Below are 24,235 nucleotides of genomic sequence, written 5' to 3'. Positions count from 1 at the left end.
CTCCAAAGCAAATAACTCAGTGGAGTAAAAATTGATGCATTAGATTGCTGTAATATGTCAATATTAAGAAAGCGAGTCAAGACGAACAGCAAAATCAAACAACAACAACAACAAACATTAATTACATCAAAAAATTTATGTCCCTCTTAAAAACTAAAATTAATAACAAAGTCAACATACCGTCAGATAAACTTAAAACTAAACAAAAAAAACTAATAAATCACCAGCAAACATATGCGACCAGTCCATAAAAAGGTTTGGTAACAATTATACAAAAAAGAACAAAAACAGTAAAGTAAAAAAATTAACTTATTTTTTTGAAACAGTTAACTTCAAAGTAATAAATACCAATAGGAATCAATTATTATTACCAAAAAATTACGATTATCACTGCTTCTAGAGAAGGGCATTAAGACCTGTCCTTATTCATTTTTTAAAGCGGCTAAAAAGAGCAACAAAGAACAAACAAAATTTCAATTGAAACTTGCCAGAAAACGCTGTCAAAACCGTCAAGCCAAATTTTGGCACTCAAAACATATTTGATTGCGCCTTCTTCAAACGATTATAATGTAGTACGTGGCCATTCATTCATTAGTAAGACTAGGTAACAAGTAGACAAAAAAGCGAAGTGCTAAAGTATGTAATACTTTTAATTTTTTTTTCGAAACAATATTACGTTCAATGTAATGAAAGGCATTAATTACAAAAAGAGCTATTTAAATAGGGTCGTTTATTCATCAAAACGAAGCCCTTGAGACCTGTAATTATCCAGAATATTTCTTGCATCTACAAAAAGAACGCAAATATGACAAAAATCAAATTAATTTACTTTTTTTTGTGAAAAATCGGTGTCGAAGCCAGTAAGGTCATAACAATTTCTTTAATAAAAAGATTTTGGGATATCAATCCCTTTTATTCCCTTGACACCCATAATGTCATATTTGACCTGTAATTAACTAACGAGATTAGGTAACAAAAAGAAACATAAAAAGAACAAAATTGCGAAGTTAAAAAGTTTTTTTTTAAATTTTGGAAAACGATTGTTTTCAAAGTCATGGAAGCCATCAGCTATCTACTAATATCAGAATATCGGTTCTTCTATTCTTTCATGAAAAGCCAATGAAAGCTATCACTATACAGGATATTTCATATGACCGAAACGACAAAGTATAAATGACAGTTAGAGACAAATTTAATAAGTTCAATTGATTTCTTCAAGAAAGAGGCGTCGAGGCCGTTAAAACGATGATGTATATCTTTCAGGATTTTAATATGTTCAATTGTGCTTTATTCTGAATGCTAATAAGGTGACATGAGAACTGTTAATAATGTGATAATGTGATCAATACAAACAAAAATTTGAAATCTTGTGGTATCAAAGCCAGAAAACAATAACTTCAGGCCTAAAACTGCAACCGAGAATAAATGTTAAATCAGTAGAAAGAAGAAGCAGTCTTTCTTTGCTGGCACTAAGCGGGAAGTTGAACAAATTAAGAAAAAAATAGAGGAAAATTACTTAGGCCATTATTTATTGAAAAGTCAATTATTTTTTAAAAAAAGAAACGACCATAAACTTTCAATTAAACATTTAAATGCATTAGCTTGGAGCTGCTTAGCAAGCGAATCGGTTGGACCTATCACTCCTGGGCTTTGATTTGATATGTTCTGTTCTTTACTATTAAAAAAAGTCTTTTTTTTAAAAAAAAAAGACCGACTGATTACAACCCGATTATTTTTGGATTGTAACAGTCCAAGAATTGCCCAAAACTGGCCCTGCTAATACTTATTTTCCGTTAGGAACAATTGATTTTTCGAATGTTGTAGATATAGAAAATTTGTTAGTTGAAAACTCAAAATGAATTCTGCATTTTTGATAATCAACGAGTAAAGTTAGCAAAAAACGGCAAAGTTTTAACTACAGTGCACTCTCGGCGGACTCTGAAGTAGAAATAGCCCCCTTCTGAGTCTACAAAGATTGTATGAGTGTTGTTTGGGGGTGCACTGTCGGCAAATTTAATGAAAGTGGACTAAAGTAGCTTATTTCGTGCTGTTTTTGATGGAAAAGGCTAAATTTTGAAAGGTTTATCCAGATTTTTTGACCAAAAAAATTAAATCAAAACAATCAACAATGCTTGTTCGTCTTCAAAAATAAAATCAACGACACTATTCTTAATAATTGTAACAAATTTTAGCAAAATTGACGAAAATTTAGGCAAAAATTCCGGAAAATGTGAATAAAAATAACGTGAATTCACTCTTCTTTTCTCAGAAGTTTAAACCTCGATAACTCCCTGTAGAAAATGAAAATTAAAAAAATCTGTTTAATTCCATATTCTACGCTGGACGAGCTTTCTAATGATACCAGTCTCAACTCTCTACGATGAATATATCGAGCGGCGAAAATTCACGGAACAAAAAAAACCAATTTGAGTATATAGTTCCTCCCCCCTCAAGAGGGTCGGAACAAAAATGTTAAGTTTGGCAATCAATAAGATGAAAAGTTGCTGTTGAAAATTACCGCCAAAATTATTTTAAAGAAGAATTTATTTGTTGCCCGTCTTAATCAATGCTTTGTTTATGCAATTATTGTTTGTAGAAAATTAGGGCCTTATGACACTATTGACTCTATTTGACTTATGGATCACACGTTTGCAGCTTTTGTCATCCATGTATCAATGGAGGCACAAATATTTACTAACAGACCTCGTTTGCAGGTCAAATTTTCGCTACTAACTATTTTAAATTTTAGGTCATTCACACAAACAAATCAACTTTTACAAAACTGAGATTCAATATTTGTAGCTTAGTTTGAAGAAACAAAGAAATTAAAATAGACAAAATCTGAAAACTATTTGATGTTTTTAAAACAAAAGAACTCATACATGAGCAAATCTAGTTCTTATCTGAAAGTGTAAATTAAGTACTTTTTCCCTCATAAAAAACAGTGGGAATTAAGATTAATTACACTAAATGATAAGACCAGAACGAGCAGAACTTATAATTATATTTTTTTATAAAGAAAATTTGCTCAGGAATTTTAGGATATTATCGTTTTTGATCGTTTTTAGCTCTTAAAAGATAACTTCTGCGGCATATGATCGGACGGATGGTTTGCTCTGACCAGAACACCTTCTCCAAAACCCAGCTTTGTGATCACATTTCTCTCGCATTTGGCACTAAAGTAGGCTTCGATCAAGTTCAGCGTCTTGTTCTCTTCACTAAAAACAGCTCAGATTATTACTAAAACAAATCGCGTGTCAAGTTTACGAAGAGTTAATATTAAAATGCTTAGTATTATCACCGAGTCTAAAAACGAATGAAACCAAAACTCGCCGACCTTAATTTCGCTAATTAAAAACTTGAGCTTCTTGGAGATATGGACGCTTGATTGCTTTGATCTCATATTGAAAAGTGTTCACCTGTACCGTACGTGGGACGTAGGTTATACCCAGTTTCTTTAAATGGTATTGTTTTAAAATTAAAATCATTGAGAAAAACGTAGGCGTTAAACCTGTTTTACACGCTACTCTCTCTTGTACTAACGCAGGAAAACGGTTTTCGAGTAAACTGTTTATCTGTGTTTGTAAAAGGGTTAGCATATAGAAACGGGTTTTCCATACGTCAATTACCAATTACCATATAAGGAAACTGACACGAACTTGAATGTATTATAATTGTGGCTAAAATTGGTAGGTATGAATTCCCTTGCCAGACCGCCTAAAATATTGTAACTGTTCAATTATTGGGGAGCTGACCAATCCGATCAAAATTACTCGACCCTTGCAGAAACCACTTTAGACCTGTCGACTGTCACTGACTTCAACGATATCTAAGTTTGAAAATGAAAACTCTTGTTATTTTTTTCAGTTTATCCGCCATTGTTGTTCCCCAGCCCCGATTGAAAAGCGAGGATGAAACAAACCAACTCATGCTGGAATTAAGTTTCTTGAAAAAGCAGATTAGAACATGACATGCGATAATTTGCCGACCAAATGGTCGCTATTTCAAGCTTACTATAGACGTTTTCAGCTGAATTGGCATCTTAATCCATGCATGTAGGAAGGCGAGAACTCATAATCTAGTAAAAAATCTCCCAAAAATTGTGCTACGCATTATCTACGCAAAAATTATGCAAAATTGAAAGTACTCTCAATGTTTTTAAGTAAGAAGGAATTGAAGTGATACAAAACAAGTTTTTGATAGAAACTTGTGTAGAACTGTAGAGATTATTTGATGTGAGTTTCCTTCTTCGTGCGTTATACACTTTAAAAAGATTCTTTGCGCTGATAAAAATTTACTCCTTAAACTCATCCACTATAACGCTACACGTAGAAATCAGATTGTTTGATTTCAAAAGTTTGATTGCAACAAATATCGTCTAAGCACAAATTTCAAACATTTCGAAAAAAAAACTCGTACCCTTTTTCTGACTCAAGTTACACGATAACATATTATATAGGTGAATGACAGTCGCGCTGGGGTGGGGGGGGGGGTCGACGACATGTATTAAGTAGGCTAGATTACAGAGGTCTCCGCAAGAGTTGGCGGACTCTACATATCAGGCAGGATATAAATCAACCATGTATTAAAATAGCCGAGAGCCGATAGCTAAGATAACGTATAGCTGACTGTATGTATTAACATCAGTTAAGACCAACTTAATGTATTAACATCAAATATAGCCGACTTTCTAACATGAGGTGTAACCGACTACATGTATTAAGATCAGGTATAGCCGACTCTATAAAGTTTAGCTGACCTATGCTTTAAAAATAGGTATAGCTGACTTTAGGTATTATGATTTGGTATAGCCGACTAATTGTATTAATCTCAGGTATAGTCGACGCTATGTCTTAGATTAGGTGTAAACGACAATATGTAGTAAGATAATGTAAAACTGGCCCAGCTCTATGTTCTAAGTTATTCGGCTCTATCTAATAACTTTAGGTATAGCCGATTATAAATTTGCTCGCAGTTTTTTTGTGCGCAACTACTACGAGGTGACACACTTGTAATTTTAGGCCTTTTGAAAAATTGGTTCCCCCTGTTTTACTGAAATTATTTGTGTACTAGTTTTTCTGCACTCTCATTAACCGGAAAATAAGTCAAATTAAAAAAAAATTAAAATTCAAAAATTTAACATATTTGTTGAACCTTGATGAGAAATCTGCTTTCTGCTCTTTGATTCAAATTCATGGGGTTTTGACGTACTTAGTGTAATTACACAATAACATAGCATATAGGTGAATGACAGTCCTATTGGGGGGTGGGGTTGACTCCATGTATTAAGTAAGCTAGTTTGCAGCGGTCTCCGCAAAAGATGGTGGATTCTGCATATAAGGCAAGATGTAATTCGCCCATGTATTAATGTAGCCGAGAACCAATAGGTAAGATAACGTATAGCTGATTGTATGTATTAACATCAGTTATAACCAACTGCATGTATTAAGACCAAGTATAGCAGAATTTTAAACATGAGCTATAGCCGACTCCATGTTTTAAGATTAAGTTTAACCGATCCATGCTTTAAGATTGGGTCTAGCTCTAGGTGGCTCTAGGTACAAAGATTAGGTATAGCCGACCAAGTGTATTATTATCAGGTATAGCCGACTCTATGCTTCAAGATAAAGAATAGCCGATTACATAAATTAAATTAAAGGATAACCGGCTTTATGTTCCAAGATCACGTATAGCGACTCTATGTTTTAAGATTAGGTGTAGCCGACTACAGTTTTGCTAGCAGTTTTTTTCTGCCAGACTGAAACAGGATGGGACGCTTGTGTTCTTAGGACTTTTGAAAAGTGGCCCGCTGTTTTTTTGGAATAATTTGTGTTTTAGTTTTTTTTGCACTCTCATTAATCAGAAAAAAAATCGAATTATAGAAAAAAATGAATTAAGATTCAAAAAAAACTTATTTGTTGAACCATGATGGGAATTCTGTTCATTGAGTCAAGCTCACTGAGTTTTGACCTACTTTTTGTAGTTAATAAAGAAATATTTTGACTCTTTGTTGAGTTTGTCTGCTGGAATAATCTATTTTCTAAACCCATAAAAAATCATGGTATTTCTCGCAAGGATACTGAAGCTCTCTTATGTTTTTAAAACGACACAAAATCTTTCATAGGTGTAAAAAACAAAAAAAAACTATCTTACGCTTAAAAACGACGGTACCAAATCCTTCTTTTGTTAAATACCAAAAAGCGACGATCCCGACAAAATTATAGAGGTTCTCGTCGTCGTTGGCTATAAAAAAACAATGATACCGACAATTTCATATGTTTAAAAACCGTAAATACCTTAACTAGGGCGTGCTTTTCAAAAACACTGAATTCAATAATAAAGATATTAGTACTGATAACTAATGATGACAAAAAAATAAATTCAAAGCCATAAATTTCACGGATTTGTTTGAGAAATAACTTTTTGTAGACAAAATGTTGAATTTTGAAAACAGCATAAAAAATTTACAATCGCGTTTGTTTTGCTCCCCGGGGTACATGAACGAAGATCTAAAAGTTTATATTCGGCATTTAGTAGCGGTAATGTTTGACTCTGTGCAGTTGACATTTCTTCGCAGAACTTTGGTTTGTGGATTTAGGTCATATTGTATGTTCTACAAACTGAGCCAATGTTTCAAACACAGCTTTAGTATGAGCAATACAAAAGTTGAACTAATAAAAATGGAGCTCGATTGAGACCAACAAACACGACAGTTCTTCGTTTTACAAAAGTATACAAGAACCTTTTATTTTCCAATTTTTCGTATTCCTGTAGACGTTAAGAAAATGGACATTTATTGCAAATTTCTTCTGAAAACTACTAAACTTCATACGAAAATCCGAACCGGCAAAACATAAGCAAAACGAGGTAAATTTTTCCAGCACACTCTAGTTCTCCCATAGACCTTTTTGGCTTCTAATTGGCACCATTTGACTAGGACACTGGGCACCCTTTGATGACATAGCAAATGGCCTGTGTTTTGCTGTAACTTGGTTTGTTACAGTTATGCTCATAACCTACGTGAAAACAATTTATTTTCATTATTTCCATTATTCTTGGTTCCATACCCTCATGCCCCTTTTTGTCTCAGATTTGTGAATTTGGCAGATCAACTTTTAACAAAATCAGTATAGTCCTGGAGATAAAACTATAAAATAGCAGCTCTTTTCGAGTTTCTGACTATTTTATTTGTCAGAGCTTTTACCGAGATAATCATAGCTTCTCTTTTTGGCCACGAACTTCAATAGTCGTTCCTTGTCAACAGGATTATTAGCTGGGTTCAAATGGTCTCTTAGAGTTGGAGACCAGATTATCAATTTGATTGGACATTAAATCCGATTTTGAAACAAGGTAATCCCCTCCATATAATCATCAGCTTCATTAATTGATTTTTTTTCTGCGTTGGGATTTGTTTGGTGACCGTTTTAATTAACTGAACGAGTGCTACATCTGGTAAAATTTTAACAATTTTTTCGTCAGGTAAAAGGTCTCTTCGAAGGTGAAAACTATTTTCGGAACGGCAAACTTTTCCGTCAAATACATAACAATTTTGGAATGAGCACAATTTTTGGTTTTTGGAAGTTGGTAAATCAAAGTAGACTGGAGCTTAAAATGTCTCAAAGTTGAATGTTATTTGCACTGTGGGAAAAGGGGGGGGGGGTGAATTACTTTAAAAAAAATTTTTTTTCTCCAAGTTTGAATGATAAAAACCACAAAACCCAAAACATCACATACAAATGAATAAACATCATTTTCGTAGTCTTGAAGCTAAAAAAGGATCGAGAGTCACCTATAAATGAGCAATAGAAAAATTGATGAGAAAAAACATTCTATTAAAAATATTATTTTGCTAATATAGTTTTATTCTCTTCAACTTTTTCAATTCAACGGAAACAAGTTTGATAGCATGAGAGTTCACCATTTTGTAAATTAGTTGAGGGCTCTTGAACTTGAACTTTGTGATCTTCATATTGTAATTATGACTTCAGTTTTTAATGACCTCGCGAGCGGACCTCTAGCCATTATATAGCCGCCAAATAGAACCTCTTTTCTGGCGCAAGAAGGCCAATAATTGGTTGCGCCTTTTTATGCAATCCATAAAGAAAGATAGCATTCATTTCCACGTTGTGTTGAAGATTTTGTTTCTGTAATTTTTCGGAAAAAACAAAAATGCCTTTTAAATAAACTGATATTTTAACAGTTAAAAAGGAGTTTTATCTCATCAAAAATAATATATGGCCGGTAAAATTATTTGTTAGGAATTACTTATAACTAAGTGGACGCACTATTACACCTGCAAATAAGTGTCACAATAACTCAATTGCGCAACTACGATATCAAATCAATACTGAAAAATTATTATAATTGATTAAATTGGATCTGAAATGAATTTTTACTTTAATATGAGTCAAACTTCTTTTTCTACGGGATGCTGTTGTCAAGTGCCATTAGTTCCTCAATTTAGCACGTTTTGACTTTTGCCATCCTAATGGCAAAATTCTTCCAAAGAAAGTTAATTTTACAAAATTATTACAAGACTCTTACAAGATTAACTCTGTTTTGCAAGATCTTGCAAGAAAAACTGTCTTGTAAGATTTTATAAGATTAAATTTTTGCAAGAATCTTGTAGGATTTTACGGTATTAACTTTTGTTTTCAACTCGTGTTTATATGTTCATTTGCTAAAGTTTAGCTTTCTTAGGTTAAACGTCACGTAAAATTATGAATAGCTAAACATGCGATCTCTCCTTCAGTGATTTTTCATGACACTCTTAGGAATATTCACGTCATTTAGAGAAAAATAACAGGCTTTAATTGTGCTTACTACTATTGGTTCTGATATCAGAAGATTACTGTTTAATAGAAAAATTTGCAGTAGAACTCTCAAACATAATTTTCAGCGCCCAAAGGGCATTTTAAGCAAAATGCATAAATCGTTTTTGGATTCTGACTTACTTGTAATCAATGAATTTCGCCATATATTCTTGAATGGTGAGAAACATTTTTTGGTAGCCATGTATGAAATAGATGTCACATTGCTGCACACAGCATCCAGGCACACCTCTGTAGATATTGTGAAATCTATGAATTGGCCTAAATAGCAAAGTTTCTATTATTGTTCCGACCCTACTTGTGGGGGGAGGAACTATATACTCAAATGGGTTTTTTTTGTTCCGTGAATTTTGGCCGACCGATATATTCATCGTAGAGAAAAGTGCATGGTATCATTAAAAAGCTCGTCCAGCGTAGAATTCGAAATTAAAAAGATTTTTTAGAATTTCGTTTTTTTCGAGGAGTTATCGAGGTTTAAAGTTTCATGTGAACACTTGATATTTGGTTCACTTTTGTTCACTTTTACCGTAATTTTCGTTCGAATTAACGTTTTTTCTACGAAAAATTTAATTCAAAACTAGGTTTCACGCCAAAAAGTAAATCAATTTTAGGTTTTTAATAGACGAAAGGAGATAATAAAGACTAGTTCTAGTATTAGAGGGAAGTTTAATATATATAAAAAAATTGAATTAGGTTTGGGAGCTCTTTTTTTAGAAAATTTTGCAATTTCTTTTAAGTCACCCAGAGACTACTAGACACTTTTAATATCAAAGTTCCGTTAATGACAAACCTCTTTTACGATCAAAAGGAAGCCCAATGAACCAAAAATTTGTTTCAAAGGGATCGCTCATGTTTTTTTTTGGATTTGTATCTCAAATTTCGTAATTTCAAATGAAATTTTGATTTATTTTTTGAGGTTTTACTAAAGTTTTGTAATCCTATGGCATAAACTTGCTGACTAAAGGTGCAATAGATTTCCTAATGAGCAATAAGTGAACCTATCTAGTGCTGTGAGTGGACAGCTAATGGCTGTTAAGACTTTGAAAATTAATTTTCGAATTTTTTTTAAAATTAGTAAATCATAAACTTATTTTTGTGAACTTTAATTTCGTCTCAGTAAAAACAGGATTGAACTCCTTCATACCACTGCAACATAAGTTAATCTCATTGGCGGCTTTATCAAATAACTATTGGTTATACGTTTTCAATGCCACAAGATTTCAAATTTTTTTTGAAATTTTTTGGACATTTCGTTTTATTGGTTCATTTTGAAATCTTATCACGTCATCCTAATATTGATGGCTACATCCTCCTTTAGTGAAGACGTCCAAAGGACCATAGATAAATTTTTCTTGGAGAAAAATGTGGTTTAAATGGCTTCAGCACTTTCTTCTCCAATTTTTCTAAAGAAATTTTGGTTTTTGCCTGTATTTGTTGTTTTTTTCCATAGTCATAAGACATATTATGATGTCTTTATGATTACCTAGGCATGATAAACATCCTTGTATTCACATCGTGGCCTAGTTGAGCGTATTCATTGAATTCCTATGAAAGCTTTTGAGTTTAATGGCTGTTAAGACTTTAAAAATATTCTTTTTTTGAAATTTTTCTGAACATAAATCAATCTTAAGCTTATTTTCGTGGATTGTAAGTCAATTTCGGTAATGAAAGAACCGCTTTTTTACAGCAACAACAATTTATCTTGTTAGCGGTTTTGTCTTCTAACTATTGGTTTTTTTGACTTCGGTGCACGAGTTTTCATAATTTTTATAATTTTTGGATTTTTTAGTAATTTTGGTTCCTTTTGAAATCTTATTACATTATCCTAATATTGATAGCTCCCATTGGCGTAGTGAAGTTGTTCAATGGATCGTTGAAAAAGTTTTCAGAGAAAAAAAGCTTATGGTTTAAATAGCTTCGACACTTTCTTCTCTCAATTTTTCATAGTCAATGACTTGTTGTAATGTCTTATTGATAAATTTTGAATGACAAATATCCTAGTCGCCACATCATCTAGGCATAATTTAGCGTATTAAATGCCTTCCGTTGAAAGCTGTAGAATTTTTTGACTTTGATACTATGGGTTTTCTCAAAAATTTCGTGGTTTTGATGTATTTTTCTTTGCCATACGACTTATTGTGATGAGTTATTGATGTCACATGAATGAAACCTATGATTGCTATTTCATCGAGGCAGAATTTAGTGTGTTTAATTAACTCCGTTGAAAATAATTGCGTTTAATGTCTTTGATACTAGGGCTTTTCTCAAAAACTTCGTGGTTTTAATATCTTTGTTTATATTTGTTGTTTTTCGAGTCATTTTGTAACAATAGAAACAATAACCTTGCTGTTAAAAAATTAATCGAAAGTAGAAGAGTTTCTACTGAAAAGTTCATTCTCTAATGGCTTTGAAACTTTTCTCGCTTAATTTTTGTGAGTTTGCTGTTTTTGCTTTTTTTTTATTTTTAGGTAGCCGTGAAATTCTGATCGGTCTCATAAACCTGTAATGTTGCCTGTAATGTTGCCCATAAACTTGTAATGAGTTATGTTACCCGAAGCAGTCAGTTTAAAGCCAATAGTCCCAAAAAATTATGATACTATACATTTTCAAAGATTTTTCAAACTTTTCAGTTTTTTTGTTCTTTTCGGCAACTTATTCTCGTCATTGAGAAGTCCACTCCAATTCCTTGCATTTAAAAAAACAACTTGTCTACTAATATTATGTCATAACTGATGTTTTATTTGGTGGACATTATGCGTTTTCATAAAAAAATATTGTGAGTGGTGTATTTGTGTTTCTTTTTTTCTCTTCTTTTAGCTTATTCAGGTAATAACAGATCCTAATGATTTTCAAATTTGGCACAAATTAACGAGCTTCTTTTTTCTTTCCTTATAATTTGAGCTGAATGAGTATAAATGTAAACTGAAATAAAATTAAATAAAATTCAGATAATAGCTAATGATTTTAATGGCTTCAATAATTTATGTTATTGTTCGTAATTTTTTGAGATTTTCTGCGTCTTTGTGAATATTGTTCGTTTTTTTTGAGATTTTCTGCGTATTTAGTTTATTCCTATGGTTTAGTCTCAGCAAAGACAGGTCCCATTAGTTTCATATTGACTTTTTAGTAAATTTATCAAGAATTATTTTAACTGTAAATTTATCAAGAAATATTTTGTAAATTTTAGTAAACTTATCAAGAATTATTTTGATTGATCTTTGACTTTAATCTCATTTTTTTCTCTATGTCAACTTTTTAACTAATCTCATTATGAAAAACATACATCTGCTGTATAGTTAGCAAAAACTAATTTTGTGGAGTTAAGGTTTTATCTGATTGCATTTTGACGTTGTTACTAGGTGCTTTTAAAATTATATATTTGGTTTCTGCCGTGAAAATTTTGTTTTTGCATATTTTGTTGTTTGCTGTATTCTTTCGTAGTCTTTTTATCGGTTGATATTGTGAGCGCTGTAATGAGAAATGGCATTATGTAATTCAATTTGTAGTTAGGTTTTGTAGCATTTTTTTTAAATTCAAACATCTATTTTCGTTATCTCTTCATTTGGTTGACAATTAAGTCAAAAAAGTAGATGAGTTCGGGTCGGAACATCATGTGCGAACGCACTTTAACGAGCCGCCTTGTTTTCATATAAGCTATTATTATTTGATTTGATTTAATTAGAATTGTAACATCTTAAGAAGAAATACGGACCTTGAAAATTTGGCTATTACTTGTCCGCTTTTGCTAGAAATTATTAAATCAATTGTAAAGCGGTTAAACAAAACTTGAAACTTTTGGTCAATACGGCGTACAAGATCTTATTTTCTTCTTTTTGAACCTGGCGCACTTTAGGTAAGCTCCTAAGTTGACTTTTTACAATAATTTTTACAGGTTTTGATAAGATCTGGGTACAGTATCAAGTATCTCAAAACATGCGAAAATGTTTCCATTTCATAGACATTTTTGCGTTTTCTGACCAAGAACTGAATTAAGATTTTAAATCTGATTTCATGATATGAAAAAAATTAAAAAATCTAATTTTAAAACTGAATTCATATTTTTGTAAGGGAAAAGAAAAGATCTAAATGAACAGATAATTATAAACTCAATTCTAATTGACGAGCGACTTCAAGTAAAATAAAAAAGAGGTTCGCATAGATAGCAATTTAATGTTTCAAGGGGAAGTTGCACATATCCTACGAAAATTGGCCTAAGAAGCAAGAACAATTTATGCTATTAGAAAATCTTGTCGACCAAAATTTTTGAGACTCGTCTTAAATGCCCTGGCACCAGATCATTTGCATTACTCAGCAGTTATCATTCACGCAACTAAGCAGAATATAATTGTATTTTTAGAAAAACATCAAAACTGGGCATTAAAGGCTACATATTTTAGACACAATTTCAAATCTGTTCAAGCTAATAAATGCAGTCGGAATATTATCCCCGTTAAACTCTTTTCACAAACTAAAAAATGATTACCATAAAAACAGCTACATTTTGTTTTTACACCGTCATGTGAACGTCAACTAAACACTTGGAATCTTTATGAGTCTAACAAAACCAAAAATTTGTTGTGGAATCTTAAATTTTTTTCTTTCAAAATGCAAATTTGATTTAAGAGGTTAGAGATACTTGATGAAGGAATGAACTACCTAGGGAAATAAAAATCGAACAACACAAAAAGTTCCAAAATAGAACTTTTTTAAGCTCAGTTTTTAACTTGAACTCTTGTTTGTGAAAGTTTGATTGCTAAACATGCCGTGACTTTAAAATTGGGAGAACGAATTAGACTTAATGTTGTTATAGGTTTACGTATGAAAACGTATAAAATTAATACATCTGTTTCTTTGAAATTTGAGATGAAAACTGAATTTATTTAACTTTTTTGTTGAATACTAAAATAAAAAATTTGTAAAAATTTTCACTGCCGGATTATTATCGGTTGTTTACTCGTTGATACGGCTCGGAATTGAGTGCTACTTTTTTTGTTTTAGCAAAATCTTATCATGATTACCCAAATTTTAGTTTACACAGCTATTTGAGAAGAGAACTGAGTAGAGGAGAGCTCGGTAACATGAACCCAACTTTGTGATTATATGAACACAGAAAAGATTTAAAAAAAACCTAAAAATGTTCAAATTTATTGATCCTCATAATTTTTTTGACAAGAATCCAGTTCAGAGAAGATATTTCGCCGAAACTTGTCTCACAAGAACTGCTGATGGAATTCCAACTAAATTGCAAGCAATGCAAACACTCATCTAAGAGAAAAGATTGGAAGATTTTCTCAAACAAAACATCTGTCAATTCATATTAACATATCCGAGATTTTTTAAACTTTTCAGTACGATACCAATAACATCGCAATTTTGGCCAGGGGTAAATCCTTAAAAGTCCTCCTATTGCAGCCCACTCTTACATCGCAATTTTGGACAGGGGGTACTTCCTCAAAGGTCCCCCATTGCAGACCATTGCGGCCCACTCCTACATCGCAATTTTCGTTGGGGGGTAGGGTACTCCCATTGCAGCCCCACTCTTATATCATTTACCTCCCCTGCACCAAACTACCCCTCACTCTTACATGAATTTACCCCGGATAGACAAATCTCTCCCGCCCCCACTCTTACAACAAAATGGGAGGATGTTAGGGAGCATCTTCAACCGGGGCAACAAATAATTAGAATTCCTGCGGCAATTCCAAAGGCTAATGCTTGTTCAGTAGTATCAAATAGAAAACAAGTATAAAAGCAGTCACTGAAAATTTCACCTTATGGTTGCGACGCACTGGGAAAATATAGAAGATTTGATAGCTGCGAGGTACTCAGAGAGGTTTGGATCTTCAATAACATCCATTTTGTTGTACTCTAATGCAATATCATCGACCTCCTCCTCCTCTTCTAATCAGAAAAAATGACATGATCACACAGATGAACAAGCACTCTGACAAGCTCTCTCTCACACACATCACACACACACACACACACACACACACATATATATATATATATATATTTATTCGATCTTATACGTAAGGTAAGGAAACTGGCTATTTTGTGCAAGGTACTTCAGAGAGGCCAACTTGCTTTAAATGCGATCACTTAAGATGGGAAATGGCTGCTTTATGTTACCTTCACAATTCTTGCAAGAAAAAGCAAGATTCTTGGAAAGCTCCCGTAAGATTCTGAAAGATCTGGAAAAGATCATTAAATGTTCGCATAGATTTCTTCCAATTTAGTGCATTTTACTTACTCATTTCGTATGTTTTAACGAAAATTATGTTGCAACTGTGGAACAATAACTGTAGTCGATACATCTAGCATTACGCGAAGTATTACTCACAGGTGTTCATTTCATTTAAACCAACAGTTTTTAAAGACCATTTGAGTACGCTATTTTTCTGATACTTTTCTTCAGGCCCACTTAGCCTCCTTGCAATAAGTGGAAAACTAAATTTCAAGGGTTGAACAAAATGTTGCACTGTATGAATGTCATTGCTTTGTATAAAGACTGGAAGTTTTGTCTGATTTATGCCGTTTCGCATCTATCGTCATAAACTCTATAAGCCATTTGTAATTAACTTTCCTGTTATAAATTTGTTGGTGTTTTCCAAATACCAACAAATTTTATATTTAAATAAACATTAATATTTTTTTATGACAGGACTCCTGATGGACCTTAAATGGCTATAAAAGTACTGTATCAAAATTAACTAGGATGCTGGACAGTGTACTTATAGCCAGGTTTGCACCCCTTTAGCCTTTAAACGTCCTTTTTAAAGTAAAACCTAATAGTTGGGAAGTGATTCATATATATTTTTTTGGGTATCATCAACTTTCAGTAAAGAATCGAAAAGATTTCTAGATGTTTTTTCTGTGTCAATTGCCAATATTGGCAATATTGGAAACGATTATTGGCAATATGATGCCGTCTTAGCGGCTTGAAAGAATTTGCAACTCGGTGAAAAGTTATCGTGTTTCTCTTTATCGGCTCAATCTAACTGAAGCAAAATCCAAATGTTTTAACTTTTTTTTTACCTTTTGTTGCCTTCACTGCCTTCTGTTAATTACAGTCGATGCTGCTTGAGAAGGCAATGAATCCACAGATATGGCATCGAATGGTTTCTAGAGAGCAGGTGTTGAGATGCCTGAGTTGTCGGAAAATATTATTCTAAGAAAGATTAACAAGAATTTTGACATTTCCTTCTTTTCCTAAGTAATCATCGCTTTCGTCAATCGTGCAACATTTAGTGTCGTGATCAAAAGCAATCTCTGTAGCGCTGTTTGTTGACAATAATTCTTCTGAAAAAGTTTTTTCTCGTTGCAAATTCAATAGTAAAACGAAATATCTAGCTTAATGAGTTTGGTGACTAAATGGCTGGCGCTTCAGTCTAGTTTCTCCGCGAGCTGGTTCCCACATTACTTCGAAATACGTTTGAGAAGACAGGAAAATTTGCTTGATTTTGTCGGGGTTCACGTTTATATACGAGCGTGGAAAACAGTGACAGTAATGCCAATTTACTTTTAATTTGCAAAAGTTTGGAAATATCTGTCACGATTTGTGATTTTGAGCTATCTTGGAACAAAACCGGTAACAAAGTTCAAATTAAGCAGAAATCAAAGAAAGCCTAATTGATTTTTAATTAGGTGAAATTTTTTCATTTAACTTAATGTGGGTTAAAAAGGTTAAAAAGCAAGTAGCTGATTTGAACGTTTTCTTAATATGTTTACGAACAGAATTTAAATTCTGTATTAATGAAACCGAAAACTCTAGCTGGAGGCTAATTCAAAAGCAAAAAAGACCATTGAAAAGAGTGACATCAATTTTGAACAAATATGACTTCGCACTGTCTGATAAGAATGACTTTGCCATTTTATGATAAACAACAACAAATCAAACTTTTTCAGAAGACTCGCAATACGCAGAAACAAGTCCTTTTTCGTTCATATTGACCGCCGCATTGTGGACAATTGAGACTTTGTATTATTTAAACTCACCAACTAAAATTTTATTGAGGATAAAAGTCTAACTGTATGTCAGTGGAACACAATTGTATGGAAAAAAATATATATATATTTTAAATGTTAGAGCAAATTTTGTATTTCACAATTTTCAAAATATGGTTTTAGTTTTCTGGAGTTTTCAGGTTGGTTTTGGGTTGTAATGCTTTTTATATTTCTTATTTGAGCTAGAAAGAACCTTCTACTCGTTTTCAAAGTGTTCCGGCTGTATTTCATATCTAAAAATAGTTCACTCTTGACTTGATCGTCGAAATCTTTCTTTTTCGAACTTTGACTATTTGTTTTCAAACGTTTGGCATTAATATTTAAACTGTTTATTCTTCTCAACTATTTGGGCTTTTAATATGCTTTGCACAAAATTGTAATGTGAAAATGTCTATCTGAATGTTGAGGAATTTTGAACCCAGATCAATTTCCATTCCTCAACCCGTCTTCTCACTGAACCTCACTATGGGACATGAAACACCTTTTACTGCTGATATTGAGGTGCACATTAAAATTTGATTTTTTCCCAAGTGCTGTTGTGTTTCCTCCAATCTAAAAACTCTCAACCAACCCATCTAACGGGTAAAAGTGGTTCTCATAGCTGGGCAGTTGCAAAATATAAGCCCTTTTTGAGGGCTGAAAATTGAGGGCAACAAAGAGAGCAACAAAGAGAGCAACAAAGGGCAACAAAGAAAGTTTTATTGGGCTACACGCTCTGGATTAAACCAAATTTTCTTCAATTCAACCTGTAGCTCAATGTAATTACCTGGAACATCACCCTGAACGTGTTGATATCCATATCCATAGCCAAATTGCTGTTCTTCAAGTGAAATTGTGGTCTCGTACGCATTCAAGCAGTAGAATCTGCTGTGTGCAGCACAATGAGAACCTAGAAAAAATGAAAAATTAATTTCAGTTATCACCCATGCACCACAGCATGGTTTATAGAACCATGAAAATTATGCATATTAACTAGCATATGGCTATAAAAGTACATTATCAAAATTAATTAGGATGTTAGGATGTTGAACAGTGTACTTATAGCCAGGTTTGCACCCCATTAGTCTTTAAACGTCGTTTTTTAAGTAAAACCGAATACTTGGGAAGTGATTCAGATAAATTTTTTTGGGTATCATCAACTTTCAGTAAAGAATCGAAAAGATTTCTAGATGTTTCTTCAGTGTCAATTGGCAAAATTGGCAATTTTGGCAATATTGGAAACGGTTATTTGCAACATGATGCCGTCTTAGCTGCTTGAAAAATGGTTGAGAGAATTTGCGACTCGTTGAGAAGTTATCGTGTTTTTTGCTTTGTGCAATCGGCTGAATCTAAATGAAGCAAAATCCCGCTGTTTTAATTTTTCAAACTTTTGTTGCCTTGCTTCATCTTTTCTTGAATTAAAGAGAAAATGTTTCATATTCTGCACAAGATTCTGATGGTTTTAGTCTGTTAACTACTTTCGTTGCCGCTTGAGAAGCCAATTACTCAACAAAAATTGCATCGTGTGGTTTCCAGAGGTGTCGAGGTGCCTGAGTTGTTGAAAATTATTATTCTAAGAAATATTAACAAATATTTTGACATTTACTTCCTTTTCTGAGTTATCATTGCCTTCTTCAATCGTGCAAAATTTAATTTCGTGATCAAAAGAAATCTCTATAGCACAGTTTGTTGACAATAATTATTCTGAATTTTTTTTTCTCTTTGCAAATTCAATAGCAAAACGAAATATCTAGCTTATTGTCTTTGGTGACTAAATGGCTGGCGCCTCAGTCAAGTTTCTCCGTGAGTTGGTTCGCACATTGCTCCAAAAAACGTTCAAAAAGACAAGCAAAGTTGCTTGATTTTTTCGGGGTTTTTCACGTTACGTTATATGCGAGCGTGGAAAAACCGTGACAGTAATGCCAATTTAGTTTTAATTTGCGAAAGTTTGGAAATACACGCCAGATTTGTCCACGATTTGTGATTTTGAGATATCTTGGAACAAAACCGCTGACAAAGATCAAATTAAGCAGAACTCAGATAAAGCTTAATTGATTTTTAATTAGTTGAAATTTTTTCAATCTGACATAGTTATGTAAACACACAAACATACACACACTTAAGCACAAATACAGGTGCTTGACTTTTTGAAATGTTTAGGATTAAATGAACTCAAGTATTAGACATTAGCGTCTTTTAAGATGTGCCCTTAGATTTTAGCAGTTCGATACGAAAATATATTTTTTTTCTGAAAAATTGGACAAATTTTTATGATTCTCAAAATTAAATTTTTACAATTTTTTCTGAATATATTAGGGCTTGCCTAAGTTTATAGCGTTGATTGCTTGACAAAGTTTTTTGTTAGTTTGTTTACATTTGTTATATGAAGAAGTGATTAAATTTTTCTAAACTTTTAATGTCATTTTACTATCTAGATAGTTTTTTGTTATTTGACTTAGTATTGTTTTTGAATTTTTTAAGTAGACAATTTTGAGTCGTATCCGGATTTTCTACGCTTATGTTTTTTCCCGAAAATTCGAACTGTTCAAGTGGCGTTCAGAGTTGAAAGCAAACGAGAAAAAAGATGCAAGTTAAAGTAATTTTTCCGAGCTTTGAGTGAACAAATTTTTGACTTTGCAAGGTGTTTGAGAATACTGCGCAAATAGATGACCATGTTTAGCAGTTTTTGGTACATGTGGCTCAGCTGTTTTTTAATTTTAGTTTGATGTTTTCAACTTTTTGATCAGCGCTGCATCAATATGTAGCCCCCTGGAAATGAAAAAAATTGTTTAAAGTGTGCAAAGTCGGCTCGTCAGTTTTCTATTAATTTTTTTTCATTTCTGACTTGTTTTTTGGATTTTTGAGAACTGTCTAATTTTGTAGTCGGTTTATACGGCAGCGTTCTGCTGACACGTCAGGCTTTGATTGCTTTTTTCGACGTGAGATTCAGTTTTTTTTTTAAATTTACAATGCTAATTTTAGGATTAGAGGAACTGATACAGTCTTTTATAATATGCAATTAGCCAGATCATTTTATGTTTTTATTGGCATGTTTTTTTAAGTCAATACATATAAAAAAATCAACTTGGTTTTTACTTGGGAGTTAGGTAAGATTGTTCTAAAAAAGTTTTGAAAGTGAAATTAAATTGTTCGTTTTTGTATCATACAAAAAAGAAAATATCAGGATGTGCGAACAGTTTTGGGTGTTTTACTTGATTATCTGCATAATTCTACCAAAAATATAATGAGAATTAATTTTGTAACTGATATTGTTTTGGGTAATTGGGAGTTTCACACTGTGCCGTTTGAAATTGTTTTTTTTTCTTTGAAAAATTTTTATCTGTTCAGAAAGTGCATTTCAAGAACCACGTAAATTGTTAATAATTCTTTTAGCTTCTGATCATCTGTAAAAACTTTGATCTCAATCATATATTTTTCAAGTTCCATTATTTGTTAATCAACAGAAAGGTAATTTCAATAGCTAGTTGAGTAAATAAATTCGCATTGCATATTATTTGATCTTTTTTGTTTCAATTTTTTCCTGGCTTTTGTTATAAATGGCAACATGGTTTAGGGATGCAATGAAAAACTTCGAACAGTATACTATGCTAGCATTTTTCAATGTTTGCTCTTTTTCCACTTTTTTTACGCGTTTACTTTTTGTCTTTTCAAACTGATATCATTCATTATCTGCTGAAATTAGTACAAGGGCATTTTGATTCGATGTGCTTGAAAAATTACCATAAAAGCATTTATTTTATATTTTGTGGCATTAGATTTTTTTGATTCAAAACTATTAAAAACAATGCCTCTAAGCTGTTGAGAAATTTTAAACGCGTAATAACTTTTGCGATTTTGCAAAACAACATACATATGCAAATTTGCCGAAGAAAATTTGACGACTATGTATTTTGAATTTTGTCGGAATCAATTAGTTTCCCCAGCTAATTAATTCAACTCACAATAAATACAATAAAAACAAAAATACTTTTAAAATACAATAAATACAAAAACATTTTTAAATTGAATCCCCACGAAGTTTTCTTGTATGATGATCAATCATACAGTTTTTCTGTATGCAAAAAGTGTATTTGTTGTGGGTACACATAGGAAAAAAATTTTCTCTTGCAGTAAATAATTGTCTTTGCTAATGTAAAATTTGAACTGTTTCATGTGTCTTCAATATTGGTTTCAACGCGAGCTCTCTAGAAATGTACCCATCAGGAATTGATTCTTTTGAAAAAGAAATTTATTCAAGAATCCAGAGAATTGTGAATACTTTTATTTTTCACGCACCAGGAAGTTGTAAATTACTCAACGTTCATTTAATTTCACGTGAACCCTGCGATTCAACAGGAGATTCTAGGGCAGACAACACGTGCTATTTCATGTGGCTTTACATGAAAATTTACATTCAGTCTCATGTATAACATATGAAAAACCATGAGGCCATCCCTAGAGATTCGTGTTAAATTACATGAAAAATGTCGTAATCTGCAATTTTTTCGTATGTCCCTTTCCCCGAAAAATTGTGCGAAATATCCCACAATTCTCGTGCAATTTCTCTCTCTCACGAGAAATTTTTAGAGTATACATGCAAACTATTCATTTTACTGCATCGATTTGAAGGAAATTGGGATTGCAACTCAATCCAAATAAAAGCTTTTGTTGAGCTATAGTGGCGATTAAAGCATTACTATGAAAAATGTAATTGGATTTCTGTTTTAATTCCTAACGTGATTTATTTCCAATCTTCAAAGACCATATATGCAACTGACCTGGGTCTTTTGGGAGTGCTCCAGGGGGGATAATGAAGGTCTGAGAAGTCCAGTTAATATCCTTTTGGGGACTTACAATTGTATCGACTGCAGATGTAAGCCATACTTTGTGAAAGAGAAATATAAACAGTAATGAAAGCATGATGAACAAGTTGTATTAATGATTTACTCGCAGTTTATTTGGGCTCAAAATAAGGTCTAGATTGAGTAATGAACATTGATTTAAGTGACATTAAATGGTTCTGTTGATTTTCTATTCATTGAGCGTACGTTTGTAGTCAAGGCTAAATATGTTTTTGTGAATAATACTATTAATCATGGCATGATATTACTTTTATACTTTTATAGCTTTTTCAGATCATTCAAATATCAATAGAAAGCTAAAAACTCAAATATAGTTTGTAAACCTGATTCAAATCCCAGACCAAAGTGGCCCCTAGTCATATTTACAGTAACTTGATCTTCATCCAAACTCAAAAAAGTCTTAAAAACTGTTTCCACTGAATCTTGTGAGAAATTGTATGGGTCTTGGACGGTCTGATCAGACTTTGTGTTGGTTTAAATTGATCTGATTACAGGCCACAATAATTTTCTCTATGGTCTAATCAGAGTTCGCGTTCTTTTGCAAATTTCTGATTTCTTTTCAATTTAGAGTGCGCAGATAGATTTTTCACGACTCGAAGAGGCATTAATTTTAACAAAAATTATAGTATTGATTGTATTACAAAGTCTTTTTTGTCTGTATGTAAATTTTACTATATGAAAACCTAATTGATTTCTCCTGATCTTTTTAGCTGTTCGACTTATGGCTAATTTTCCCTTGTTATTTGACTAAGGATTGTTATTTTTTCTGCCTTGATCAGCTAGTTTTTTTGAAAGGCTGGGATTAAGAAGACTCCTTTGAGTTGTTTGCAGAATTCTTCCAGCAATGGTTTTTTTTTCAGGGACCATTACGTCTTTAGGTTGGGGTTTTGACTTGAAAACAAAATTGAAAAAAAAATTGCCAAATGAAATTAATTTTCTGAGAATTTTTCGATTCATGCGCTACGTTTTGGACTTCAAAATTTGTTCGAAAGCACTGCTCATATAATTTTTTAGGCCTTTACTTTGACACAACTTTTTCTGTTTTTAATTTTGTTGATGTAATTTCTGTTGATTGATGTTGCATCGATATGCAGCCCCCTAATATTACAATTTTTCAAGAGCAAATTCAACTCACGTTTCTCACTTTGTACGTCAATTTCGGGTTTTTCACCAATACTTTTTGTTTTGGATTTTTAAGCAAATTTCTTTGTAATCAGTGTATATTGCATCGTATTTTTGGCAAATCATGTTTTGATTGCTTTTTATGACGAGAGCTTCATTGTTCTTGAAAAAAACAAACGAATAATAATTTTGTGTTTTTGTTTTCCTTTGGATTCGATCGGAAAAAGGTTTTCTGCACACCACCTGTTATTTTACTATCAGATTATTAAAGAGTCTCTGCTTTTTGTTCTCAACAATTTGAATTGCGATAAAAATTTGATACAATATTGCAATTTGAACAAAATTTTGACAATTTTGGCAAAACATAATATTGTTTTCAATCTTTGAATTTTGTCTTCAATGTTTTATTTTGACAAACAGATGGTCATAAAATTCAAATGAACTGCTAATGCTAAATAACTAACTGTATTTGCTTATGTTCTTAAAAGTTTTCAAGTTGATCTTCAATTTTAAAAAAATTATGATTTTTTGGAACTGTTTTTTACAATGTGTCCGCAAAATCCATATTACAACTTCAATTTTTTTTTTGTTTTGCGCAAAAAATTATGCCGAGCTGTAGCCATAACATGTACTTTTATTAGCTCAGCCTTTGAGATTAAAAAAATTGAGAGTTAATTTTTTTAGCTGTTCTTATTGTTTGTATCAGTTTGTTCTTGTTCTTTTTTTTGATTTCATATAACGTAATGCAGCTCTGAGAATTTGTCTAATACTATACTTTTATCTGATAATTATGACTAAAATGGCATTTATTTCTGCCAAAAGTTCAGGGCGCTATGTTTTGGTTACGAACGGGTTTCGGTTTCTCAGAATCAATCTCTTCCTTTCCGTTTCCTGATTAATTTGATTTTGCAACAACTCGAACTCATTTTAACGAAAATTTTTTCGAAGAGAGAGAGAGAGAGAGAGAGAGAGAGAGAGAGAGAGAAGAGAGAGAGAGAGAGAGAGAGAGAGAGAGAGAGAGAGAGAGAGATAGAGAGATAGAGAGAGAGAGAGAGAGAGAGAGAGAGAGAAGGGAGAGAGAGAGAGAGAGAGAGAGAGAGAGAGAGAGAGAGAGAGAGAGATTGAGAGAGAGAGAAGAGAAAGGAGAGAGAGAGGGAGAGAGAGAGAGAGAGAGAGAGAGAGAGAGAGAGAGAGAGAGAGAGAGGGAGAGAGAGGTGTTGGTTATTTTTTTTTGAAAAATGCTGTGGTGACAAAAATTTTATTTTCTTTTGAGGTTTCTGAATTTTTTGTCCAGTTTTATCATGACACTCATTAGCCTGCTCATTTATTGAATTTAACAATTTTCACTCATCTTCAAAAATTTTTTTGTTATTTTTCAATTTGACCAATATGGCTTTAATAATTCGCGGTATCAAGATTTCACAGTGAAGGTAT

The 24,235-nt window shown here is 32.5% G+C and overlaps 1 protein-coding gene across 2 annotated transcripts; it reads right to left on the bottom strand.

Annotated features, from left to right (window-relative positions):
• Positions 1–2,951: 2,951 nt before the first annotated feature.
• LOC142340854 (uncharacterized) lies at positions 2,952–21,775 on the bottom strand. Of its 2 annotated transcripts, XM_075391593.1 has the most exons (5): positions 21,596–21,775; positions 17,605–17,727; positions 14,603–14,732; positions 8,955–9,092; positions 2,952–3,218 (listed from the first exon to the last, which is right to left on the bottom strand). In XM_075391593.1, the coding sequence occupies exons 1-5, from the start codon at positions 21,735–21,737 to the stop codon at positions 3,065–3,067; spliced, it is 687 nt and encodes a 228-aa protein (XP_075247708.1). In that variant the 5' UTR covers positions 21,738–21,775; the 3' UTR covers positions 2,952–3,064. The 2 variants fall into 2 exon arrangements, with proteins under 2 accessions (XP_075247708.1, XP_075247709.1); XM_075391594.1 differs by lacking the exon at positions 8,955–9,092.
• Positions 21,776–24,235: the final 2,460 nt, after the last annotated feature.

This window comes from Convolutriloba macropyga, chromosome 6, assembly GCF_964194025.1.
Source record: "Convolutriloba macropyga chromosome 6, txConMacr16.3, whole genome shotgun sequence".
NCBI classification, from domain to species: Eukaryota; Metazoa; Xenacoelomorpha; order Acoela; family Convolutidae; genus Convolutriloba; species Convolutriloba macropyga.
Note: the sequence above shows the minus strand (reverse complement) of the source record. Positions and strands in the feature narration are given on the sequence as shown.